General features: G+C 48.6%; 2 protein-coding genes across 2 annotated transcripts; both read right to left on the minus strand.

The window, feature by feature from the left end:
- Nucleotides 1-1,580: 1,580 nt before the first annotated feature.
- EV420DRAFT_1620835 (MFS general substrate transporter) lies at nucleotides 1,581-3,541 on the minus strand (the record flags this gene model as incomplete). The annotated part of the gene is made up of 13 exons (XM_060475619.1): nucleotides 1,581-1,857; nucleotides 1,910-2,018; nucleotides 2,067-2,133; nucleotides 2,162-2,199; nucleotides 2,249-2,375; nucleotides 2,428-2,491; nucleotides 2,548-2,702; nucleotides 2,761-2,928; nucleotides 2,982-3,003; nucleotides 3,059-3,114; nucleotides 3,249-3,297; nucleotides 3,351-3,421; nucleotides 3,494-3,541. The coding sequence occupies 13 exons, from the start codon at nucleotides 3,539-3,541 to the stop codon at nucleotides 1,581-1,583; spliced, it is 1,251 nt and encodes a 416-aa protein (XP_060330286.1).
- A 5,694-nt stretch (nucleotides 3,542-9,235) lies between these two features.
- EV420DRAFT_1270790 (uncharacterized protein) lies at nucleotides 9,236-9,747 on the minus strand (the record flags this gene model as incomplete). Its single annotated transcript, XM_060467595.1, has 3 exons — nucleotides 9,236-9,355; nucleotides 9,408-9,465; nucleotides 9,518-9,747. The coding sequence occupies 3 exons, from the start codon at nucleotides 9,745-9,747 to the stop codon at nucleotides 9,236-9,238; spliced, it is 408 nt and encodes a 135-aa protein (XP_060330287.1).
- Between the last annotated feature and the right edge of the window lie 1,893 nt (nucleotides 9,748-11,640).

Below are 11,640 nucleotides of genomic sequence, written 5' to 3' on the forward strand. Positions count from 1 at the left end.
CAAGCGCGGCGGGCTCCACGATGAGTACGCGAATACCCAGAGGCGCAACCTCGGTAGCTAGGGTCTCGCTGAAGGCTTCAGGAAATGCATTAGCATCATCCTTATATAACATACGTAAAAGCATACCGCGAACAGCTGCTTTGGACGAGGAATATGGAGCTGTAATCCGTGCTCGTAAGTGTTCCTGGTCACTGTTAAGTAGTTATATCACTGGAACATGCCTGTCATCTATATCAACGAACATATCAGTCACCTTATCTGGCCCGACAACTCGGTAAGTACAGATAAATAACTTACAGGAACTCTCTCGGGTGCCCACGAAGATCGGCTACCTATTTGGACAATTGTTCCTGACCTTTGCGCTCGCATCGCAGGAAGTACTGCGGTCGTCACGTCTATGACGCCAAACACATTAGTCTCGAATTGCTCCCTGAACAGCTCAGACCTGCGGACATCAGCTCCGGTCGTATCGTCCCGTAAAAAATGACTCACCCTCCCTCTTCGAAAATGGCCTTCACGCCGATCCCCGCGTTGTTAACACAGACATCGATACGGCCCCATACAGCAACGGCCTGGTCGACTAACAGACTTGATGGACCTTATATCCACTGGTCACGTCTAGCTCCAAAGTATGTACACGATCTGTCGACGGAAAGAGCCCGTCGAGCTTGGATACGGTACGCGCCGTGGCAATGACACGGTCCCCCCGAGCCAGAGCTGAGAGAACGAGGCGTTTACCAAGCCCAGAAGAGGTACCTAACACAAAGAGATGTTGATACGACGCTCAGATGAATAGATGCTACATACCTGTGATAAACCATACGAGAGATGACGGGGAGGACATTTTCAAGATCGACTTTCGTATGACTCCTGTAATATATACGCTTGCCAAGTCAGATCCGGGAGCGAATGATAGCCGTCAGGTCCTGCTGAGTGATATGACGAACAGGTTCTGGACCAAATTTCCTAGTTTTTCTTTTGACAGGAATTTTGAGGAATAGGTGGAGAGCCGGCCCTAAGTGGAGCACAGGCACAGCCTTATGCTTTAGCCGATCGATTATCACTTGGCAAAGGCAGTATCTACGCAAATAATGAATGTTAGATATCTGCAGATGGAAAGCAGAGAGAAACTAGCATAGTAATCAAAGAACGCGTATGGCCTTGGTTCCAATAAACCATAAGTCTACGTCCTCTTTTGTTCATCTGTCTAGAAGCACGGAATTACGGATTTTAGTTAATAGTGCTTTCGTCAGGATTTCCACTGCATAAGTCGCGTCCAAGTGTGAATCTTGTGGTTGTGGTAAGCGACAAGCAGATCTTCGCACGATTTCCGAGCCGATACACAACCCTAACCCTACAACAAGACAATGCCAAAAAAATGTGTCTTCAAAGACTTACGCGTAATCCCTCTCGGATTGTCTGGCGGGAGTGCTCAGACATTGCATCCCCGTCGACTCATGATGTAGATGAAATTTCAAATTTCAAATTTCATTCTGAATTCTGAATCACTGCCTACATGCGTGCCTACAACTTTCCGTACAGTCGCCTCAGGACAAAATGTCGACTTGCTGACATCAGCCCTACACTGAGGATAATTGCGCTTCCTGTGACCAGAATGATACTGATTTAGCCGCTCGAAGATTATCATAGAAAAAAATCAAAGACCTACCTGCATAATACCCGACAGCCTCAAATCCTCCAGTGGCGGTATTGATAGAACCAGAAATCGGCGGTCCTACCAAGGCACCCACAGCAAGGATACTCATCATCATGCCCACTCGCCGGCCCACATCGGCGGTGTCCCCGAATTCAATGATGGGGGCACACAGGAGGGAGACGAAGGAACCTGAAGTGAATCTAGTGAGCCTATCAGCTAGAGATGGTAACGTCGAGGCATATAAGATGGTACCCATAGATGACAGCGATGATAATTAGCGAATTTTGGTTCTTCGCGAAAGGCCATGAGTAGGTGATAATGGCAGACGCCGTAGTGAATGGAATCATCACGTTCATGGCTCCTGGTCCCCGGTTAGAATTAAAAAAGCCCGAAAGCAGGTTCGACCAACCAATCTTATCTCCGAGTAGCCCGGCAAAGTATCGTCCAAAGCCCGAAGCACAGTTGGCTATCGAAACCTAGATAGAAAGAGAAATCCTCCGGTACACCGACTTTAGCTGCACTGACGTCGATATAAGTCAAAACTGGGTAATTAATCAGTAGTGAAAGTCAGAAGAAACAGAGTAGGCATACCAGTGTAAATTCCGAGGAAAGACGTTAATGTAGATACACAATAAAGGGAGAAAGGCGCGGACTTGAATTCGCGGAAATTGAAGAGACCCCCGTGTACGTCGGTAGGTGGAAAACGGCGTTTCATCAGCTGGGAACATCAAGGATGAATATGAGATAGTCAAGAATAGATGAACACCGACCAGATTACCTAGGCCGAGGCCCAGCAGAAGAATCAGTGCCATGATTCTCATGGTCCATTTGAACCTTTCGTATACCATTGAATAAAACAGGACAGAAACGACCGCATTTATAATACACACCCTACGATAGGTAACAGATTCCTGGTTGCAATGGGTATGACGGTCCCGCCCAGAGACGAGCCCACTGCCATCAACCCCAGGGCGAACCTTAACCTCTTCTTGAACCAATGAGAAAGCACCGCGGTTGTAGGGTTCATGATTCCTCCGCACGCGAGCTAAGTATTTGATCTGCGTCAGTACGTCTACGAAGAGACGCGAGTGAATGGTACCGACTCCAACGGCGAATCCCTGGCACAGCAAGAGCTGCCAATACTCGTGACATTCGGCTATCAACAGCGTTGCGCCCACTAGTAGTAGGCTACATGCGGCGAAGAGAGGGTGGAAGTATCCCAAGTCAAAGAGCCGACCTGCGAGGAGGCCGGGCAAAAACACCAGCGAATACTGATCAAGGGTTAGGAGATAGGTTGAGAACGCGAGGCATAGTCTTCTTCTACCTGAATGGAACCGATCCAGGCTCTAGAAAGGCATGGTCACTCAATGGCAAGCTCGGTGTTTAATCATGAGGGCTCACATGTCCGACGGTGGAGTGTCCTTCAATATATTCGTTTGGTAGTAGGATTGAAAGACCTGAAAAAGGTCAATATGAAGGTCAAGCGCACGACCGGGAGATATTAATGCCGGACTCACGCCCCATGAGTTGACGTATCCAAACCTTTCAATAGAGTTGTTAAATCAGTTCCAGAAGTGAAGTCGGTATAGACAGGACCATATCCTAGAAGGCGCTCACGTCGTAAAATTATTGCACATCGACTGATGGAAAGGAAGCGAAGGAAAGGTCAGCATGGTGAAATACTGAATTCGACCAAGCAAGACCTACCCCAGCAACAACCAGCCAGGCTCGCAAACCGCCATCGGGATACTCGTCCAGAACACACTTAACTTCTGAGGACTCTTCGATAGGTCTTGATTCAATGCTTTCTGAACTTAGGGTAAACGTGCTGGAAACCGCGATATTTTCAGCGGCCTCAGAGAGAGTCTGGGGCGATGTAGACATCGCAGAAGTGGGAAAGGCGTTGAGGTAAATTGCTAGTAAGTCTGTTGCACAAATTTCTGGGTTTTATTCCACCGAGTACAGCCTGCCGGTCATCAGGACGATTACCGTCGATTAAACCAGTGTACGAGGCAAAAACTGGAGTAGACGTTAAAGGAGTAACAGTAGGATTTCCGGGATTCAGATTGGAAGCGGAGAGGCTGGATATGCCGATAAAGGTTCCTTGTTCATGGCGGTCACCAAGTATTTCCCAGTAGCCTTGGCTCCGTATGACATTGAATCACTTTTCCGGACAGTTCGTGACCGTATCCAGGTGCCAGGTGCAAATTATCCTGTAGAAGAATACCTGTTAGTCTCGTTTTTAGTGCAAGGACGGAATGGCGTTACGACAGGGATCCGCTTTTTGGGTCATGGTATCACTTGTCTCGGTCTGCTTTCCGGTTACCCATGCTGAAGGCTGGTAGTAATTGACCAGTACATCGTTCAGTGGAATTATTTGATTACCGCACCGGGGCTGTCGGCGGCCGTCGGCGATACCGTCTGAGATTTACCCTCCATCGACCAGTGATACGCAGAAAATATTAAAGAAGGCTTAGATAAAGATCGCCCTGTAATGATGCCTGTAGAAAGAGAGCTCAGGTCCACAGCCGCTTCCAAAAACGATTAAGGAATATGCCAGACCTAGAAGAGCCTTGATTGGGCATAACCTCCATCTGTCCGGTAGTCTTTCGTGAGAGCTGCAGTGCAGAGAAGTGCAGGGAGAGAATTCTGTCACAGACCGCCCTGAATACAGCAAGCATGTCATGGATCCAAGCGATAAATGAAGCAGCAACAAGTATACTTCCACACTAGAACGCCGTCCTCTCAGTACAAACCGTTCGTGGAATCTTCCCACTGGGAACCTCAGTAAGTTTCATTTCGGCATTTTGTACTCCTTGATGTAGGGCAAGAACCGGAAGCTATTTTGGTATGTACAACACGGATGCAGATCCGCCACGCAAACAGAAGACGTACGTAGTCTTTTCTATCCGGCATTCCAAAGCTACGCGAAGTCATCAGCATCGCGTTTGACATTGTCTAGTAGAAGACATACCGGAAATGCAAGTACGCTACGAGCGGTATAGAATCTAACCAGCTTCGGTTTGAGGGTGTCGCTGATTTCAAGTACTGCAGTGTGATACGGAGAATTAGCTTTTCGTTGTCCTATAAGGGAATGCATCAATTGGCTCATGCCGTTTCCTTCAAACGATAGCAAAGTCCCTGCCCGAAGTCAATCGTCTTGGTTAAACACAACACATTCAGGATTTGATATTTGCTATCAGAAAACATTGACACGGGTGACATTGAAGGGAACCGCCAGTGCATCAAGACGACCGGGGAAGGCGCTCCGTGATGCTAGAAACTGGCTTCTTTGAGCCATTGATGATCGGAACGCAGAAAACCAAGGCGCGACAAGGACGAGCGCTCCGCCGTTTTCCCCGAACATGATCAGCATACATGGTAGAACAGGGTTGGACGACGAATTACATCTTGGATTCATCAAGATAGGACGAAACCTGAGGAGGGGCGAATCATTTCGGAAAGACAGTCATGTTTTCGGAGGTTGCATGGCTAGCAAGCCTTGTTTGGAGCGTGCCGTATGGATCATGCTCCGCCTTCCGCCGTTTCCGCCCCTCGCTCCCTTCTCCAACCATTCTCTTCGAGATCCACGCCACATGCATATGAACGTGTCCATACTTATACTGATTTCTTCCCGTATGAATTCTCCCTTCTCTATCCTCAGATCGGATGGTATGTGTCCAAGGTAGCATTTCGCATCCCCTGGCAACTCCGACTTGACCTTGCTCTCGTACACTGGCATCCTCAGGGAAGTCTATTGATAAAATCACGACCAGAGAAAAGATTAAGGGAGGTTTCAAATACTGCGTCAAAAAAGGCGAGCGGATCGGCCACTGTCCTGATGGGTATCAGCAGTAGATAAGCTTCGGTGCAATAGTCAAGCAGTGTAGGCGAGTCGAGGACGACAGCGAATGGGATGAGAACGGTGAAGGAGTCTGCCATCATGATTTGTGCTGGCAGGGTCTACGACCGGCTCCCTACACGACTATGGAGCTGCGGTCGTAAGCACCGCATCATCCAGCAGGCAGGTGTCACTGCAATATCGGTTGGTTACTTGAAAGGTGCGAGCAATGAAAGGAGCCACCTTGCTTCTCCGGAGATTGGCTACATTGTATGAAATGGAAATGATTCCAGTCATATAATGGGGACTGTCAGGCAACCGAAAGCCAGAAATCCTCGCCAGTACCTTGCATGAACCATCTGGTGACAGCAAGTTTCATTACTCGGGCCCTACGAAGCTGAGGCGGACACGCTGCGTGGTTCAAGTTTGTACGGATGTCAATTCGATGGCTTTTCAAAACGAAAGTGTGTATTACTTTTCCGTAATCAAACTCATCGAAGTGGGCGCTTAAGTTGAAAAGAGCATTCGGCAAGGTAGACGTTCCCGTATGGAAATGCAGACGGAGGAAAAACATATTGAGATATGAGTGGTGGCGGTAAGAATATGGAAGAGGTGTCGGCGTTTTAATTGAATTTGGCCGAGGGCAGCCTGTTGTGAACTTTGGTGGGGAGGTCGTTTGGAGTTCATTGCTCACACCACTTCAAAGCGGTCCAGTGTGGAGAGAATTAAAAGGCGTTTCCTAGCCGTCTGCATGCGGCCGCTGCTGGTAATGGAGTACCGCGGCCGGTGTCCAGCGCTGCGCCACACCAGACGAGATTTCAGCCCTAGGAGTGACATAAGACAATGTATTTCCCCTCCTAACCATATTTCCATGGAAGGTATCCTGAATATAGTATTGCCTGAAGACCGCCCGTAAGGATAAACGGGCGCCTATTCCACCCATCCACGTCCGAACTTCGGTTAAAAGTGTAAAGTGACATTGATGATTGAGTCGAGTCGCGGCGATTGGAAGGAAACATGTTCCCGACAGTTGTGGATTCGTTGCTCCAGAACCAGTGGCCCTAGGTGAGCGTTCAGGCGAAACAGAACGAAGATACGCATCACCCGGACGTAAAGATAGTCTAGACTTTGCGATGGTACGCGGGGCAGGTATGTATCAAAGTCAGATCTGCGCCTCATGCTACGGCGTTCGGTCACCATGAGAACCTTCGCTCTCCGGCCCATCTTCGTCAGAACTTTGCCGTATCTGCGGTCGAGGACTTTGTTCGAGGAGGGTATACGCGGTTGCCACGTATTCCTTAGAAAATTCTAAAAAACGTTCAGGCTTCCGGTTAGGGATCAAGACGGTCGGTAAATCTGCGTTTTTACCGTGAGGGATACTGGAAATGGCATCAGCAGGTGGCAGGATGAATCATGGAAAGATGAGATATACAAGATAGTAGAAACTTCTGCCTCCACATCTTGGGTGTAGGTCTTCCGAAACGCAAAAGCCTGAAGACCGGTATATTTTCACACGACTTCGAGGATAAGATCGAATAAATCCTAATAGATTTTCGATACCTCTAGGAGAAACTAAGGATCAAATCTAAGGAACGACGAAGCGACTCACTCACCTCTGGCGAACGCAAACGCAGTAATTTACTTGTATCTACGTTTTGTTGGTTCGATAAACCGTGAAAATATCGCGCTCCACCTTCATCCGGCTGTACGTGCCTTCAGAAGGTGCTTAAGACCAGGCATTTGAGATGAATGTCGTCTGAACGCGATTTGGTTGTTTTGTCGTGAGCAAGGGGGTCTTGTTACAAGTCGACAGGCAAGAGAACGCAGGATTTCATGAGATAATGTCGGGGAAATGGATGGACACAAGTATTTTAGAGAACTGTTGGTGCAATTTGTTGGCGGGTGAAGGCTGACGAAGAATTCAAGGACCTACCAGGTACTACTACCGTTCCTCTCCCAGCAGCCACTACGAGCTTGCTGCCCACTAGCCAGGGTTACGAGTCAAATTCGTAAGGAATGACGCTTATACAAGTCGGCATTAGAAATGTACAGAGGACCTTACAGGCGTCCTTGCGATGGCGACGGTACAGGTAAGCAGAAAATAGATGTTGGTGGTTGTTAGGTTAGGGTTAGGTCCAGACCCCGCTGTGGTCGGCCCGCCGCGGGGGCGCCACCGTGACCGTGACGCGTCCGGTTATCCAAAGCTTAAACTTTGCGCGAGCTATTGAATATTCACCTATGGCACCTCAGCAAAGGCGATCCAAGGGTAAGTTGCAACAGAACGCTGGTGTTTTTTCTCTTCTTTCCACAGACTCAGCTATATTGATGAACGATCTCACGAGAAATTTAGGACCTGGAAACAATTTTGCGCTGGTTTTGCAACTTACATTCACTTTCAGTGAAAATGGACTGTCATCTGGTCGTTTTTATCTGCTGCATGGCGCTTTTCTTGGGTCATCCGCAGAGACCTTACCATGACTCTGGCGAAAGATGAGAAACTATGGTTCGTAACTTGAAGGCTACCACCAATACTCAGGTAAGACGGCCTTCGGATAGTTACTTCATGCACGAAGAACCGAACGAAACACAAGTCTGGCTTGACATGATGGTAGTTCACAACCGGATTGGACGCAGAGGTGCACCTTCTCTGGTACATCATCCAATTGTTTAACGGGAGCTTTACTGACCTTCAGTCTTCCCAGAATACTACCAACCCTTGGGGTCCCGGAACTTCCTCGCACAAATGGAAGAACCTGAGTGAACGTACGCCTCGTTTACAAGACCAGAATAGTGTCCAATCCATTTCAATGTCGATGCATGCTACGGGTAGGCATTCTTTCCATACCTCAACGGCGTGGAGTGTCATTCTACCTCCAGAATAGCACTTGCACTATACTAGAAGCCCACTAGGCTACCGCTTATTTCTGAAGTGACGTTCCCACGTTTCGCCAAGCCATTTCCTTCATTGGTCGCTAGTAATAGAAGACTCGGGCATGATTGGATGATCCTTCAGGATGGCACAGTCTAGAATGATCATTAAATCAAAAGCAAGACTCTACCACGATCTCGTTTTTCATTTCTGCGAGCTACGCAAGCCTCCTCCCCAGCTAGAAACGCCTATTCGAATCCTCCTCCTCCCCTCGTAATACTTACGTTACGTTTTGACTGTTATTTGTATAGGTGTACAGTATCACCACTTTTCAAACGTAAGAGGCTGCGCTACAAAGTTCTCGGGCATGTGCTACTGAGCTCGCCGCTCCTTGGAATCTTGGAACAGAGTCCCATCCGGATCACCCCTAGCGGGCATCTATCACCTTTCCCTTTACTCTGATGAAACGCTAGGAGGAGGGGTTTTTATAAACGGAAGAATTGACTGGCCCGCATCACGGGGCTGATCACAATGATTCCTTTTCGCATGAAATGCGAGGCAAAACAGTCTTTCTCGTCTCAGACGCCTCAGACAATCATGCCGTTATCCTGCGGCTGCATTCCATGTCCTGAATTGACAGCTGTAGCTAATATGTAGATGGAAGGTAGAGGCGTATGATACTTTCGAAAAGGAAGATTAGCCACGAGATGTAATGGGGTGGGGATATACGTGAATAAAATAGTCCATTGAATGATATTGAGTACAGAATGAGTGAGTGAATGATAACAATACAAGTCTTGAAAACGAAGATGAATGGTCTGCGAAAGATGATTGTCCTGATGCCATGAATATGAATGATTAAATGGATTTAGATGTCGTTGCGTTTGACTATGGTCATCAGCCCCGGTACACTCTTCGCGCAGTCGAGTGAGACAGGTCGGTGAGGATCCGGATGTGATGAACGTGCAGCGGAGGCAGAATAGCGTATCTGAGGACAAGATTTAGTCCTGCGACGACAGTTGAAGCTTGGCAAAACATACCTGGACTTTAAATGTTCCATTTGGCCGATTCTTCGGTTCGCGTATCGTGCATGTCCACCTAAAATTCCATTGAGCCACAAGAATCAAGCCATGTATACTAGGGAACATACCTCTCATCAACAAGCACATTGCCGCCTATATGTTCTGCAGTCTCGAGTAGAACGCCCCGCGACGCGCGCAGGAGCAATTTGACATTGACAGCACCAAGGCAGATGAAGGTGTCCGTTACCTCCATAGGCTCTCGTTTCTGGCACTCCATCCCTTCCTCCACACCAGGGTGCGATTGTGGCGCATCCCCAGAAGATGACTCGATACAATGCGCCGGGCCGTTCCGTCGCATCTTGACAAAGAGATTAGCGACCTTTGCAACAGATGTTGGTCGGGGTGCCGATGGTGGGGTAGGGGAAGGTGGCTCGGTGTTGCTTGTGCGTAGAGAAAGGCTGATCATCGTAGAAAAAGGTCGGGGTGAAAAAGTAAAGATGAAAGAAAGAGTAAAGGGTATATATATAAGACGCGAAATGATGCAACGTGTACCGCACGACTTCTTACAGGGTCGTGATTTGCTCCTTGTCTCATTAGGCGCTCGGAACCCTTTTCCGCCGCGATAAACAGAGTGACTTGGATCGAGGTTGCTATTCTTATGCTATCAGACACTCACGCTAGGACGGAAAGGGGATATGTCACGGATGGAGACACTGACCGAACAGCAAAAGAGTCCGAGAAGCTCCCACATTTCAATCTCAGCGATCTTTGAGGCGAACTCTCTGCGATAAGTTACATACATGTATAACTTGAATACTGGGGGTCCCGCAATCAGCACTGCGGAAGACTTAGAGAGCAACGGTGTGACCCTTCCGCTACCACGGCTTCGAATTCCCACGATAACTCTGGACCTTCACGAATTCAATGACGGTACATGTAGATCTGCGCAGTAGAGCACAGGAGGCGACCAGTGATACTATCATGCACGTTCACCTCTGCCTCCTATTGCACAATTTGAACTGAGAACACGGTTCGTGGAGCCACGTATGTGAGTGACGCCGCAGCCCTTCACATCTGAGTCCCATGCACTATGGCGCCACGATAGCCACATTACTAGCCTGCAAAGTTCGTCCGTCAATAGTGGAAATGAACGCGGAAGACGGAGTCGCATGACAAACTACTCGTTCGGTCCAATATGGTCGGCGATGATGGTCGATATTCGGGCCGCAATATCCGTGATCACCTCAAACTGGGGTTTGGCCGCTGGTGCTTATAACCGGAGTGATACTAACGGGCGGAACGTCCAGGTGAGAAACCCATACTTGCATACCACTTGCTTGGTCCGACTGACGGAGGTTGCTACCAACCCCGAAGGTTGGTCAGTGTCGAAGCAAGTTATCGTCTCACGAAGCGGAAGGCGCCTATCATGATTCTACAAGCGCAGTAAATGAACGTCAATGAGTGGAGATTGCATGATGCACTCTTCACGATAGATCACGTTGATCCGCTATCCATGGACAACCAAGATCTTGATGTTCCTTGTAGGTCCCAGGCACTAGACGTAGACCAATTTTGACACTTGTAGAATGCAGAAGACACTCCATATCCGAGTAGAAAACAGATCAAACGCGCCGATTAAAAAATGGGTTTGTGGAAAACATCCCGGAGAATTGTCTTCCATGGAACGAATAAAAAAGATTACCACTATCGGGTGAGCCAACTTTACGTACCCCCTCGTTGAGAACCAGAGGGTCCTCAGAAATGGCATGATCAACGCGGTCGTTCCTAGAGAAATCGGGATGACGTCCCATATGCGTTCAAACGCCATTGTCCTAGTTCTCATTAGCCGGCGCCACAGGACCTATGGGAAGGCCTGGCGGTTGTTTCGAGAATGGAAGTCCATAATCGGGGGACTAGGCAACAGAGGAGGCGGCCCATGCGGAGCAGGGGGAAGTGCGGGACAGAGGAGTCGGTCCAATATACTGTTCTACGACTTGGATACGGTCTCGAATCGAGGACATCGGAGGCGTACATCGCAACCTCGTCTACATTCGAGATTCTGTTGTCGCGGATAGAATGTCGCATTTCTCCAGGTGTCCAGCGTGAAACACATGATTTGGACCATATCTTCGTCCTTGCCTGATTTTGATGCCGCGTAGGCGGAAGGTCTAGAGCATGTACTTAGTAGAAGAGAGTAGCGTGGCATCAGCAGCCTGGTATTCGGATCGGTAAGTATATGTGTCAGAGCTTA

The sequence above is a fragment of the Desarmillaria tabescens genome, assembly GCF_030435595.1.
Source record: "Desarmillaria tabescens strain CCBAS 213 chromosome Unknown EV420scaffold_19, whole genome shotgun sequence".
Classification (NCBI taxonomy): Eukaryota; Fungi; Basidiomycota; class Agaricomycetes; order Agaricales; family Physalacriaceae; genus Desarmillaria; species Desarmillaria tabescens.